General features: G+C 39.4%; 3 protein-coding genes across 6 annotated transcripts in view; all 3 read right to left on the bottom strand.

Annotated features, from left to right (window-relative positions):
• The window catches only part of LOC307156367 (uncharacterized protein), a 1,306,365-nt gene that overhangs the window by 193,368 nt on the left and 1,097,090 nt on the right, over positions 1–15,907 (bottom strand). The gene's annotated exons all lie outside the window — the stretch shown is intronic.
• Positions 1–15,907, bottom strand: part of LOC307156254 (uncharacterized protein) — a 166,677-nt gene that overhangs the window by 123,392 nt on the left and 27,378 nt on the right. The gene's annotated exons all lie outside the window — the stretch shown is intronic.
• LOC307156000 (uncharacterized protein) overlaps positions 1,335–15,907 on the bottom strand; it is a 279,400-nt gene continuing 264,827 nt past the window's right edge. For all 3 annotated transcript variants that reach the window (XM_079867152.1, XM_079867150.1, XM_079867151.1), the window contains one exon: positions 1,335–4,963. In XM_079867152.1, coding sequence (XP_079723278.1) covers positions 3,183–4,958 — 1,776 coding nt within the window. In that variant the 5' untranslated portion in view covers positions 4,959–4,963 and the 3' untranslated portion in view covers positions 1,335–3,182. The remainder of the gene's footprint in view (positions 4,964–15,907) is intronic.

Below are 15,907 nucleotides of genomic sequence, written 5' to 3'. Positions count from 1 at the left end.
AGCCATATCCACCTAGAAAATCAAACCTTTTCATTTTCCGTCGGTCTTAGTACACAATGTAACTACAGAAGAGTCAAGTTTTAAATAGGAAAATTATCTAAACTCTTTGGTCATTTTTTTGAGAGATGCTAATGGTCTTGTCCGATTCAATGACCTATGCTAAGCTATGCTAAAAGTGGTACCGCCAGACCCGGAGATCGGCTGAATGGAATCGAAAATGGTAAAACTCAACTGTTTAACTCTGGGGGAGTAGTAAACTGAGCCTATTTCCAAAAAAAAGTGGAGTATCCCTTTAAACGTTAAAAGGATGACCCAACATATTTTGCTTTCCTTGGGCACAGCAACCTTTTCAGAAATTTATATGACTTGACCTCAAAGACAGACACAGGTAATCGCCCGCGCTAAGTCGATCACTCTCATTCACTGTCTGTTTAGGCTTAAGTGCAAATCCACAAAGCCTCTGTACAAATACCCATGATAAAAACAGTCTTGTTATCCTTATTAACTTATTTAACCCTCTGGGGACCAAGCTGTTTTTGGGGTCCTTGAGATGTTCTGACATGCCTTGACATTTGTGCTTTTTTCAGTTAATTATAAACATGTTAATGGCAAAGGTGTAAATTCACTCTATATAGCACAAACAGGGCTACCATAATATGCGAGCAACGTGTATGTAGATGTTTGTATTTTTAAGAGAATAATGTTTATGCGTGGTTATTGGAAAAAATTAAAATGAAACTTGCTGAATTAAGAACACAAAACACATATTAAATATGTGTCCACAAGACTTTTGACTAATGGATGTTTTCCCTTTTAGTTCTAGCTTTAAAATGATGTAAAAATAGCCTTGCTTTATCGTTCACAAAAAAAAATACATTGATTTAAATGGTGTAAAACAGGTTTTGCTTGGAAAGGCAATATGCGAGGGGGAGGAGTAGTTTACACCTTAGATTAAGGTGTCCCACCCACTCTGAATAATGACTCTGCATAATTAGCCATTCATTCAGGTGTGACACTGACTGAGCCACAATGCAAGGACAAAAGATGTATTTAGAAGACTTATATTGACCATTTAAGATTTCGCTTACATCTCTCTTGTAAATATGTTTTACTATTTTATTAAAAATTTTACAATTACAACAATAATTACAATTTCAACAATATTTCAACTGTACTCTTTCTTTATATATATATAGCCTATATATAAAAAAAAGATTATAGGCCTACATTTTATCATATGTATTCATTAGTTTGAATATAGCCAACATTGGAACATCTAACATCTTAGTCTATGAATTTATTTTTGACAAAAATAGTATTTTTTTTTTGCAGTTTAATACGTTGATTATACAAATACATTTTATTTCAACATAACAATATTATTCCATTCGATTTTTACTCATCTCAGTAGGCTATAGCAAAGCAGTTTATTCTTTCACACACAGACGCGCGATTCATATTTAGGCTAAACAGTCTTTACAAATATGTCCCCTACATTCATCTCACAGAAAGGCGAGTCATATTATAGAAATGCGATTCATCTTTTTGCGGTTTGCATAGGCCTACACTAACGTTATTCCATAACGTTATTCCACACGTGAGAAAAGAAAACAGCCTACCTCACTCCTCAGCGGAATCTGCTCCTCATATCAGGAGATATTGCTCCTCATATCAGCACTGTTCTGAGGAATCTTTTCTCCATAAGGTAGGCTATATTATGCCTCACTCGATCACGACGCGCTTTGTTTACAGCTGATGTGGGCGTTTCACACCCCTCAGAATTTGCGTTTGAATAGCACGCGCTCTCCGGGGAGTGGTCACATTACTGTGAATTAGCTCGCAATGAGCTCGACTGGATTCGCTCTCTTTTTATACAGATTACAGAAGCTGAGAATATTTGTTTTTTATATAAATGACTTCATTTAACAGATGCGATCTCAAGCTTTATGCCCGTGGGTCTGTTTGCCTGTTTGACTGAATTTTCGCGGAGTTATAGATCATTTTCGAACGCGTTTCAAATGGGAGTTTACTGACAGAGAGAAGGGAGAAATCGCATCATGTTAATTTTTCTTTATTTGTCAAAAAGCAAAACACTTTATTTTTATTGTGAGTATACAGAAAAAAAATAGAAACTGAACAGGATCGATTGATGTATTACACGAAAATGAAAGATCAAAATTAACAGAGCATTTAGTGTTTATTTTCATTGCTAAAAAAAAAAAACGAGCAAAACGCGCCGGCGCGTTCTTGGTCCCCAGAGGGTTAACATTCAATACACATGCACGGAGTTCAAAACAAGAAGGATATTGCCTTATAAAAAAAGAAAACATGCAAATATCGCGGTTGCTGCGGTTACTTGCATTCCTCTGCGGATGGCTTGTCAGTAGCGCGGTACTGCAATATTGCGGTTATCGCGACAGTCCTACTCAGGCACTGGGGGCGCAGCTTTCTTCATTACCTTACACAAACACATTTCAAAAAAAAATTTGCCTTTGCAAACCAGAGTCAGAGAATGATGGATAGACTCAAGAAGTGACCACATGTAGAATGCAACAGGACATTTCTAAATGGTTAGTTGATGAATTTTGGTGGCTTGTTATCTTCTAGTCAGTTATCTTCTCCTGTAGCTCAAACAGTATAGTGTTGGCGCTTGCAACGCTAAGGTCACGGGTACTGCAAAACAAATTCAACGCGCATGAGTGACAAATACAACAATAGAAATGGCTGTTTTAAGACATGAAAATACTGTTTGATGTTCTTTCTTGCCCGGTGCACATTGTAAGATTTTGGACAGTACAGTAATCACCATTATGTCATTACGTCCATGTCCATATTACATTACATCCAAAATGTCATACCAAGTTTGTTAGATACATATCGTACAGTGCGATTTATAATCTTATAGAAATGGCAAAAATTGCAGTCTGTAGCAAGCATGACAAGCAGGTGTCAGAAACAGAAAGTTGCTCAGCGTTGTTGTTTTTACACTTTTCCATGAGCGCCACCTACTGTCAGAAATTTACACTGCATTTACTGACATTTTTTTGCATTGGTCTGAACAGACAAATCTCATGTGAATTTTGTGCCGAACATTTGTGTTAATGTGAAAATGTCCTGTCGCTCATCGTGGCTGTTGGGAAACTAACTTAGAAAAAACATGTTTCTCAGCACATAAAGATGAGCTACAGTGATCTCAGACTGAGGTGATGTGGTTTCTCCACTGCATGGATCTTCATGTGTAGCTTCAGGTCACTTTTAAAAGAGAAACTCTTCCCACACTGATCACACGTGTGCGGCTTCTCTCTGCTGTGGATCCTCTCATGTTTTTTCAGATATGATGAGTGACTGAATCTCTTGTCACAGTGTGAACACTTGTAAGGTTTTTCTCCAGTGTGGATCACCTCATGTCTTTTCAGATCTGCTGACAGACTGAATCTCTTGTCACAGTGTGAACACTTGTAAGGTTTTTCTCCAGTGTGGATCCTCTCATGTGTTTTCAGATATGATGAGTCACTGAATCTCTTGTCACAGTGTGAACACTTGTAAGGTTTTCCTCCAGTGTGGATCCTCTCATGTGTTTTCAGATGTTCTGATCGACTGAATCTCTTGTCACAGTGTGAACACTTGTAAGGTTTTTCTCCAGTGTGGATCCTCTCATGTGTTTTCAGATATGATGAGTCACTGAATCTCTTGTCACAGTGTGAACACTTGTAAGGTTTTCCTCCAGTGTGGAACATCTCATGTGTTTTCAGATCTGCTGACTGACTGAATCTCTTGTCACAGTGTGAACACTTGTAAGGTTTCTCTCCAGTGTGGATCCTCTCATGTGTTTTCATAGATGCTGACAGACTGAATCTCTTGTCACAGTGTGAACACTTGTAAGGTTTTTCTCCAGTGTGGATCCTCTCATGTGTTTTCAGATATGATGAGTCACTGAATCTCTTGTCACAGTGTGAACACTTGTAAGGTTTTCCTCCAGTGTGGAACATCTCATGTGTTTTCAGATCTGCTGACAGACTGAATCTCTTGTCACAGTGTGAACACTTGTAAGGTTTTTCTCCAGTGTGGATCCTCTCATGTTTTTTCAGATCTGTTGACTGACTGAATCTCTTGTCACAATGTAAACACTTGTAAGGTTTTTCTCCAGTGTGAATTCTCTGGTGCTGTTTTAAACTGCTTGCTGTAGTAAAAGTCTTCTCACACTCAAAGCACATGTACTCTCTCACACCAGTGTGTATTTTCTCATGTCTATGTAAATATTGCAGCCATGAAAAACTCTTTCCACACACAGAACATGAATGTGGCCTCTCCTTCATATGAACTGTCAGGTGTGACTTCAGGTCTGATAACCTAAGAAATGTTTTTCCACACTGATCACACATGAACGGCTTCTCTCCAGTGTGGATCCTCATGTGAATCTCAAGATTTTGTTTGGTTGTGAAGCTCTTTCCACACTGAGTGCAGGTGAAAGATTTCTTGGCTCCTCTTTTCTTTGAGCGACTCAAGGGTTTTTCTCCAGGTTCCTCCTCCACTTCACTCAGTTCTTCACGCTCCTCCGTCACTTCACTCAGTTCATCATTCTCCTCCTTCACTTCACTCAGTTCTTCACTCTCCTCCTTCACTTCACTCAGTTCTTCACTCTCCTCCTTCACTTCTATCAGTTCTTCTCTCTCCTCCTTCACTTCACTCAGTTCATCATTCTCCTCCTTCACTTCACTCAGTTCTTCACTCTCCTCCTCCACTTCACTCAGTTCTTCACTCTCCTCCGTCACTTCACTCAGTTCATCACTCTCCTCCTTCACTTCACTCAGTTCTTCACTCTCTTCCTTCACTTCCATCAGTTCTTCACTCTCCTCCTTCACTTCCATCAGTTCTTCACTCTCCTCCTTCACTTCACTCAGTTCTTCACTCTCCTCCTTCACTTCACTCAGTTCTTCACTCTCCTTGCTCTCTTTCATCAGGTCTGAGAGGAAAGAAAAAAAATATTAAATTTAATTTCATTCATTACCACTTCATTCGCCATGAACTTGTTAGTTTCTTTTATTATTTTATGCAATCAGAAACACTCTAACTGGCTGCGCTTTGTATCTCTCTGTGAAAATCCTTCCTTCCAGCTCTGCCAGAAAGCAGCTGTCATTTACTGACAGGAAGCATGACAATAACCTAGGGATGGGCGATATATCGCATGACATTGTTAGGCGCATCTCGTCAGTAAAACCGGTTCCTTGATTAGTAGTAAATCCCCATCACCTGCTTTCAGATGGAGCGGCATTTACTACACAGAGCCATAGTTAACTGACAAGCTGAGCCATATCGCATTAATTATCGCAGGCGATACGTCCGTGATAATTAATGCGATATGGCTCAGCTTTGTCAGTGAACTACGGCTCTGTGTAGTAAATGCCGCTCCATCTGAAAGCAGGTGATGGCGATTTACTACTAATCAAGGAACCGGCTTTACTGATGAGATGCGCCTAACAATGTCATGCGATATATCGCCCATCCCTACAATAACCACAATAAAGCCGTATATTGCCGAAAAGCGCATGTTGTCTTTTTTATGAGTAATTTGAATGGTTTTGATAGTGTAAACAGTTGAAGAGTTACGGTAAAATAAATACAGCTTGCTGGTTTGTGTCTGCGACGACACAGCCGGATTAAAAGGGTTAAAAGAGAGAAATATAAAGTGAAAAGGCATGAAAGTGAGCCCTGATGTAATAGTAGAAAGTAGATAACTGCTATAAAATATTATGATGATTTGATGCTTTTTTATAAATTGATTATATGTCTTTATTCATCCATGAATGAGGTAAATTTATCTTCCAATTATTATTTTTGGGTGAAAAATAACTGGGTAGGGTGATGAACTGAGAAATCAAATGTTCCTTGAGCTTTTGACATATAAGAGGTCATCATATTATAAGAATATCCTTTAAGTTTCAGAACTGAAAACTTCCTTGTTAGTCCAATAAAAGCTTTTATTGACACCAGGCACTGCGAATGACAGGTTTTTCAAAGTGGGGATCTATGATGTCAAAGGGTATGAAACCCCGCCTCCACAGAAGATGATCAACGCCTGCTTCAACACTGCCGGTTTAGCCCCGCCCACCGACTTACATGTCCCCTCACGTGTACTGACGGGTGTCAGTTGAAACTCATATGGAAAACTGTAACCCAATTATAGCAGTGGGCATTTACTTCCAAGTCTTCAATGCGGCACACCCATAAAAACCGAGCGTTTCAGGAGCTAGGCTCAAAACCAGGGTAGAAAATTGCATATTACTTATTCAGAAACACAAACTCTGTGAGAAATAACACAAGCGTTCAGCATTCAAGTGGAGTGGATTGTTTATTTTTAATTGTTTAGTTATTATTATTTGTAATATGTGACGTCATTTCACAACCGTTGCAGTGTCTGTAGAAACTTCAAAAGCTCAAAGTGTAAATTGGCCGCAGCTTTAACTAGATTTAAATTAACTATTTTTATTAGCATTATCTGTGTCCTACTGTACGTTTCACTCAACACTGTTACTCCTGACATGATTTCCTCCTTTCACAAACAGAAAATAAAAATTGACAATTCTTAAAATTGTGACACTCAGGAAGTGACATCAACTGGGCTCTTTCTACTGCATGATAGGAAGACAAGAAAATAATCTCAATCCAATAGGCTTGTTTGAGATGCTTTGCCTGAATTGTGCGAGACTAGGTGCTGGAGTGAGAGGAGGAGTGAAGAAAGTTCAGGCGAGACGGACAGATCTCTCTTCTCCTCTAGTAGTGGATTTGACACCTGTGAGATCAGGCGGATATCGAGGGATTGACGCTCGTTCATAGTGTTGCTAATAAACTGGATCTAATTTAAGTTAGACACATTTCTAACCAGCATGCATCTCGCGCTGATCACCGGTTATGAAAAGCTTCGCAAGTCAGCCGAACACGACGCGCCTGCAGCTGACAGGGTAAAATAAAAATAAAAAACACACGCAACAAACTTTGGCCGATTCATTTACCAAGAAAGTTCCTAACGACAGAAAAAGCGACAGATGCCAAGATGGTGAACGTGATTTTACCAAGTACCACATGTTGATCCAGGGACAACTTTCCAATCAACCAATCAGATTTGAGGAACAAGTTTACTTTTTATGACAAGTTTAGGCTTAGAACCAGGGTGAGGTGCTTCAACATCAGTGTCATTCACCTATCATTTCCCTCTGATTTTAGGGAAAAGTTATGGGTAGGGTTAGGTTTAGGGGTAGGGATAGGGTAAGGACTAAATTTTGGGACAGGAATGTTATTCCAGGTAGAGGTCTTCACAGTGAACCCGAGACCCGACCCAGGACCCGTACGGGTTCGGGTCTATATTTTAAATGATCAGCCAGGTCCGGGTCGGGTCCGAATCTATTACTTTGGGTCCTGGGTCTGTTTAATATTGTGTGTAATACCCGTGCGATCGGAGTCATCAGATCAGACTCGGAGAAAACCCGGTCGTGATTAGACACTGCTTGTGTTTTTTTGTAACTTGCAACTTGTAAAATTAGGACACTCAAAATTGCGTTAAAAAGCATATTTTAGGTTGATCCAGCTAGCGCGCATGTGCAGTCTCAAGCGCGTGTCATGTTTCTATGGCAACCAGTTACCAGAGCTTCAGTGAGGGACCGCCAAACCACGCTTTAGATTTTACAATATAAATTAACAACCGTCTTGTTTAATCTTAAAGTTTTAGTGGTCAGATTCAGACTCGATGCAGAGCAGAGAGCACGGAGATGATAGCAAATAAATAACGTCAGCGGTCATGGCACTGAACGAGCAATCGTTATTATAGTTCAAAAGGGCAAACAGTCAAAGTTATTATGCGAGTTAACTCGAGTCAGAATGTAAGTTACATGTGCAAAGTTGCATTTGTCATCCGTCACCGTGACATCAAGTGGACTTTTGAAGCTGAAGTAATGAGTGGATTTAAAGGGATACTTCACCTCTGGGAAGATGAATGTGTATTTAAAATAGGTCATTTAAGTAGAAGAAATGTGAAGAAATTTTTGAATTTGGAGCTTTCTAGACTGAGAAAAGCCAGAAAATGTATTTTTGGCTTATGTGGATGAAAGACAACAACTCCCAGAATGCACTTGCTTCGCTGCCTTAGGAGGCCACGCCTACCGGTAAGAGTGCGTAGGCTAGCAACAACAATAGCTAGCCTACGTGATGAGTTTGCGAGGGATTAGAGATCGTCCAAAATGTCCGGGATTCGGCTTTTGCGTTCTACAGTCGCCATTCATTCATGTTTACAGTGGCGAGCAGGACAAGGCTGACGGCCGCGGGAGAACAGCGCGAGGCCGGTGCAATGATTTCTGAGACGCGCCGGGTCTCGCATCTCTCACGGAGGAGCGGGAATTTTTCTTAACAATGGTAAAACGCACATCAACCGATCACTTGTTTAGCGTTCATGTAAACACTACATTCAAATTCACCAATCGGAATGAATTCAGTTAGATTGAAAGGTGTGCATGTAACGTTAAACAATGAATGGCGACCGCAGAAAGCAAAAGCTGAATCCCGTACATTTTGAACGATCTCGCCCGCCGGACAAGTCCGGGGAAAGGAGGATGGTTACTTACTCAGCTTTCTCCTACTATTCAGCTTTCTCCACAGAACAAGAGCCTGCTAGCTTAGCTTCCAAAGAAAGACGGCTGACACTGTGTACATTCTGTGAGTGAGATCCAACCCTGTATGGGCGGGCTGAAAACATGCGGAACAACGCCATCTACTGGCTGTAGTCTTTAGCCTCTGTCCAGAAAATCCTCCGATGACGCAAAATGACGATATTTGCGTCATCGGAGGATTTTTTCCAGACAAAAAATACATAAATCTCTTGTCTAAGGGGGATATGAGGATGGAAAGCATGGTAATTCGAAAATACTACAGGTTTTCTACTAATACAAAGCTTAATGCTAAATCCTGAAGTAACCCTTTAAGCTTGGACTTGGAATAACGAGAGGAATAACATGAATAACTTTCTTGTCGGAGGATTGTAATGCATGATCACAGCCAGTTAGGTAATGTTCAGTCAGGTAATGTTCGGCTCCTTAAATTAAGACAAAAAGTTGTATTTTTCGCAACAGGTTTATTGACTTGTAATAGCAGTTTAAGGTGGAATATGTGACCATCTGGGTCCAGTCGGGTCTGTGTCTTCCCAGCAGTTTCGGGTCCAGCTTTGAAATAATAGACGGGTCCGGGTCGGGTCCGGTTAGGCATTTCTCGGATCTGCACGGGTCCGGGTCCAGCTTTTGAAATAATAGACGGGTCCGGGTCGGTTCGTTGTAGCACATTACGGGTCTCTTTCGGGTTCGGGCACGAATTTTTGGACCCGTGAAGACCTCTAATTCCAGGATCAACAAAATATGTTGATCCAGGAACATGTCTTACTTGGCAAAATCACGGTGACCATGGCAAGATATAACAAACGCTGCCACCAATTACATTGCCAGAGACATGGTGCCAATTCATGGTGCGGTTGAGAGAGACGGTTTTAAGCCGCTTTTAAAGACGTTAGACCCAAGATACAGTGTGTATCTTGGGTCTAACGTCTTTAAAAGCTGTTTAAAAGCTTAAAAATTTTAAAATAACTGCCTGGACGAAAATACTTTAATGAAACAGCGCCGCCTAAATTGTATGAATCATGTCGCCAGACTCTTGTGCATGAAGTGCAGAAGGTTTTACATTTTGCCACAACCACTGATTTGTGGACAAGCAGAATGTCACAGCCATACCTCTCCCTGACAGCACATTTCATTGATGAAACTTGACAACTCCAAAGCTACTGTCTGCAGACATCTTACTTTCCAGATGACCACACAGGCGACATAATTGCTCAAGGTCTAAAAGATGCGCTGGCATCATCATGGTTTTTGCCCGAAGATTGCATGGTTTGCATGACAACAGACAGCGGGGCTAACGTTGTCAGTGCACTACAGATTAACAACTGGCAGCGGCTTCCTTGTTTTGGCCACAGGCTTCATATTGCCATTGGTAAGCAATTTTGGTGCTTCTGTGAAATTAAATTTACGTAAAACAGAAGTCATTCATACCTTCACAATTTGAATGTTCAATGGACTCAAAATGTTTTAAGTCTATCTTGTGTTTTATTTTAAATGTTTTCCAGAGAGGAGCATGCAGGACCCTAGAATAGACAGAGCCATTGGAGTTTGCAAGAAAATTTCCAGCAGCTGGAAAAAAGAAAAAGGCTCTTGCTGATGCACAAGAGCAGCTGAAGCTTCCTCAACACAAACTGATCACAGAGTCACCAACAAGATGGGGCTCACTCAAGACAGTGCATGATTGAGAGGTTTCTTGAGCAGGAAAAGGCCATTCGTCGTGTTTTAACTGCAGACAAAAAGCACAGGCACCTTGTGCCAACATGGCGAGATGTTGAGGTGCTGTAGGCGGTAAGCAAAGCACTTGGTCCTCTGCTAGAATTTACAGACGCTCTGTCAGGTGAGTAACAGTTTCTTACTTAAAACCTGTCTTGTCCTTGTTCAACACTGAAGTTCTGACGGTGAAGTCTGATGACACAGAGCTAACCAAAAAAAATAAAATCAAAAAAATCAAACAAACCATTTTGGAGTACCTGAACACCAAGAGTTGGTGAGTTTGCCATCCACACTTGACCCACGGTTCAAAAACCGCTATAACAACGATGACAGGATCAAAAGCACTGGGACAGCAGTGACTGCAGAACTCACAGCTAAGGTGACAGAGGAAGCCGGGCCCATCAACAGCTTCTGCTCAGGCTACAACAGCGGGACCTGAAGCAGGTGACGCCACTGAGCCAGCAAACAAGACAAAACAGTATTTTGGCTCAAAAGAGGACTCAGAGGCGTGTCTCTGCACAATGCTATAGAAAAGGTGATCCAAAGCTACTTAACCCTCTGGGGTCTGAGGTGTTTTTGGGGTCCTTGAGATGTTTTGACATGCCCTGACATTTGTTATTTTTTCAGTTGCTTATAAACATATTAATGGCAAAGGTGTAATTACACTATTTAGCACAAACAGGGCTACCATAATATGTGAGAAACATGCATGTACATGTTTGTATTTTTGAGAGAATAATGTTTATGCATGGTTATTAAAAAAACTAAAAATGAAAGTTTCTGAAATAAGGCCACAAACACACATACTAAATATGTGTCAACAGGACTTCTGAATAATGCATTTTGTCGCCTAGAGTTTTTTCTTCAAAATGATGTGAAAATCATCCTGCCTAATCATTCACATAAAACAATACATTGATTTAAATTTTGTAAGACACTTTTTGTTTGGAAAGGCAATATGCGTCAACGATCCAACACCATCATGAATATTGAGTGATTCACACCTGAGGAGACAATGTATACATAATGAGCCATTAATTCAGGTGTGTCACTGAGCCACAAGAAAGAATGCAAGAGCAATATATATATATATATATATATATATATATATATATATATATATATATATATATATATATATATATATATATATATATATATATACATATAACATTGGTTCACAGTTGGAAACACAGTTGTTGTTTTTTTCACAAAGTGTGCTTGCAAATTGTATAATAACCAAGGTAAACATTTCTAGTAATTGTACAGTTAATTGTTCTCATACTGTATTTTCAGAAAGTTTTGGAATATATTCTCTACCCAAATGTGTCACTAATAAAACACAATAAAAATAATTTAAAGAGAAGGCTTATATTGACCTTTTAAGATTTTGTTTACATCTATCCTTGTATATATATTTTTTTTTTTGCTATTTTATTAAAAAGTTTATACAATTACAACAACAATTAAAATTAACAATATTTCCAGTGTAATCTTTCTTTGTAAAAACTAAAGTATACATTTTATCATACGTATTTCAAAGTTAGGATTCATTAGTTTGAATATAGCCTACATTGGAACAAACACTATAACAACATCTTAGTTGATTACTTTATTTCTGACAAAACATAATATATATATAAAGAAACAATAAACATATGAGCAGAAATTGGCAACATTATAAGCTTATTTGATGTGGCAGTATTTTACAGTAAAAACTTTATAATCTATCCGATTTTTGTAGTCGATTTTTACTCATTTCAGTATAGCAATAGAGTTTGGTAAAAGCTGTTCATTTATTCACACACAAAAACGAGATTCATTTTTAAACAGTATTTGTGCCAGCTGTAGTAGCTACACAACAGCGCACATCTGTGCATTCATTCATTCACACACAGAAACGCGATTCATATTTAAACAGTCTTTTTGCATGTACACTAACTGACCTATTCCTCAGCTGGATACGTTGCTCCTCGAAATGAAACTTCCAGCACTTCTGAGGTAGATTTTCCAGGATTATTATTAAGATAGTATTATTCCTCACAGCGTCGTAAAGTACATGAGTCTGAAAGTGAACTCGCGGTGTGTGTTATCCAGCTGATGTGGGCGTTTCACAGGTTTGCCTCAGATCATGCGTGTTTGAATAGCGCACGCTCTCCGTGGGTGGGGTCACATTAAAACTTAATGAGATGAGAACGACTGACATCTCTCTCTCTTCATACATATTACATAAACTGAGAATATATATTTTTTTTTATATAAATTACTTCATTTAAAAGAAGAGAATTCAAGCTTCATGCCTGTGTGTCTGTATGCCTGTTTGACTGAGTATTCGCTGAGTTATGGTTCATTTTCGGAAGCGTTTCAGAATGGAATTCACTGACAGAGAGAAAGCAGAACTCGCATCATGTTTATTTTTCTTTATTTGGCAAAAAGCACAACACTTTGTTTTTATTGTGAGTATACACACAAAAATACACACTTAACAGGATCGATTGATGTATGAAACTTCAAAGATCAAAGTCAACAGAGTATTTTGAGTTGACTACCAGTCGATACCGCCGACCCCAGGGGGTTAATGATACCAGAGGTGGACAGTGACGTAAACACAAGAAATAAATTTTCCAAGACTTGGGAAACTAGCAAAAAAGTACCTATGCATCCCCTGCCTCAAGCAGCCCTTCTGAGAGGGCTTTCAGCACAGGAGGAAATATTGTAACAATCTTTCATTTGAAAGTCACGTGTCTAGTATCTGTAAAACCACATTTTTCCATCTTAAAAATATATCTAAATTACGCCATATGCTCTCATTGACAAATGCAGAACAATTAGTTAATGCGTTCATGACCTCAAGGCTAGATTATTGTAATGCTCTACTGGGTGGTTGCCCTGCATGCTTAATAAACAAACTACAGCTGGTCCAAAACGCAGCAGCTCGAGTTCTTACCCGAACCAGGAAGTATGACCATATTAGCCCTGTTCTGTCAACACTGCATTGGCTCCCTATTAAACATTGTATAAATTTTAACATATTGCTGATTACTTGAAAAGCACTAAATGGTTTAGCTCCGCAGTACTTGAGCGAGCTCTTAACGCCTTATAGTCCTTCACGTCTATTGCGATCTCAAAATTCCGGCCAGCTGATAATACCTAGAATATCAAAATCGACTGCTGGCAGTAGATCCTTTTCCTATTTAGCACCAAAACTTTGGAACAGTCTTCCTACCATTGTCCGGGATGCAGACACACTCTGTCAGTTCAAAGCTAGATTAAAGACACATCTTTTTGACCTAGCATACACATAACACATTATAGACTTCAATAATTCAATGTTAGGCTGCATAGATTAGGTCAGCCGGAACTGGGAACACTTCCCATAAATCCTAATGTACTCGTTACATCATAAGAATTGCATCAAGTTTGTTAGATACATATCGTACAGTGTGATTTATAATCTTATAGAAATGCCAAAAATTGCAGTGTGTAGCAAGTATGACAAGCGGGAGTCAGAAACAGACCTTGTTTCTCAAAACCAAGAATGCAAAGCAGGGTTCCAGACTGCGACCAAAATGGTCGCATATGCGACCATTTTTTGAGAATGTGCGAGTTAAAATTTTATGTGGTCGCATTTGTGCGAGTGCATGGTCATGTACTAATCAGTTAAATTCACGCATGCGCAACAGAACGCCATTGCATTGTAACCACCTTCACTCTACAGGGCTCCAGACTGCGACCAAATGGTCGCATTTTGTGACCAAAATTTGAGAGTGTGCGACTAAATTTTACATCCAGTCGCACATGTGCGACCAGTAAATTTCATCTCGTTCATAGTGGGCGACAACCGACGTCGCGTCTGCGATGCTTTGTTTACGACATCACGACAAGAAGACTAGCATGTTTAATTTTTTAACGGTCCTCCTCCTCCATGAAGGTTTCCGAGTGAATGAGTGTGTGTGTGCGCGCGAGTGAATGAGTGTGTGTGTGTGCGCACCCGCGCGCGAGTGAGTGAGTGAGCGAGCGAGCGAGAGAGAGTGAGAGAGTGTGTGCGCGAGTGAGTGAGTGAGTGAGTGAGTGAGTGTGTGCGTGCGTGCGTGCGTTAGTCTATGTGCGTGTATGTGTGAGTGCGTGTGTACATGTGCGAGTGAATATGTGTGTGAGACGGCTCCAGATGACTGGTCGTAAAGCAATGTGTAGTCTGACAATGTTTCTTGTCCAGGACATGACAACATTTTTAGGAGTCGAAATCGTGTAATCTGATACATTGACTATAGTAACAGACAAAAAAATTGCGTATTCTGAACCAGGCATAACTATAACTATGGTATACTGTGGTTATGAAAGTAGCCTACACATCTTTTTACAGCACTTCAAAACTATATCCTATTAAAAAAATTTTTTGTAATGTGTCGACCAAAACATTTTTGTTCATCCTTTAAAGATTGTCTCTATTTATAAAACTGAAAGTTTCAAGAAGTAGGAAAACTCACACTTATTTTTTTTTAAAAAGAAGACTAAATTACCATTGTAAACAGCTGCTGAAGGTGCTTATTGGCTATTTTCACTCCCTAATATCTATTTTGTCACTCATTTTGCTTTTGAAATAATATTAAGACATTATGAAGGATAATAATTAAATTTAACTTTATCTATACACCTCAAATTTAGCTCAGTGCTTTGTCATCCCACAGTGCTACCAAATACTTTCTGTAGAACTTAGAGCCGCGGCCCTCAGATGTTAGTCTGGAGCCCTGTGATCTTAAAATAAAACTGCACCATAATTTCTGTACGCTTAATCTATTTATTATCAAAGCATTTGTCTGTAATAGTTATTTAGGGGGAAAATGTGAAGGTGTGCCCCTAAATTTTCTGCTTGCGCTCCTAAAATTTTAAGTCAGGGGCTACAGCGCTCCTAATAAAAAAAGTTAGTCTGGAGCCCTGCTCTATACTCAGGTAAAGGGCTACACAGAAAAAAGGGTTCTACCTATGGAAAATGTCTGTTAAAATCACACCAGAATCTTCAGAGTGAATGAACCATCTGACTTAATTTATATTGCTTTATAGCACAGTGAAAATGACAACTCCCCAAAATCAACATGAATCAACAAAAGATTGAAAACAAAACCCCAAAAGAAAACAAAATAAACTGTACCTTGACAATCATAAACCGCTTGTTTCAATCTCAGATGGACACAATAGTGGTATTCAAGTATTTCCCATTTGTTCAAATACCCTCAGTTCCCTGGATACCATCACTTAGACAATCACATTGAAACACAACTTATCTGATAAGAGTCCAAAGGGGCCTGAAAGATGTGGTCCAAGTCTCTGAAAGAAATCGTGATAGAAGTCCGAGTCCAAGCAACAAAATCCAATCCACAATGATGCAAGGAAAAAAATCAGTATCTCCTTTCGCCCACAGTCCTTTCAGTCATTTATGTATCCACATTACTTCTTCCTGCAGACGTTTTCTACAGACTCCAAACAAAGAGCATATCACTACTCATTCACCATTTAGCAATATGTCAAAACATCACCAGTTAAGC

The sequence above is a fragment of the Squalius cephalus genome (assembly GCF_949319135.1).
Source record: "Squalius cephalus genome assembly, chromosome: 1".
Lineage (NCBI taxonomy): Eukaryota > Metazoa > Chordata > Actinopteri > Cypriniformes > Leuciscidae > Squalius > Squalius cephalus.
Note: the sequence above shows the minus strand (reverse complement) of the source record. Positions and strands in the feature narration are given on the sequence as shown.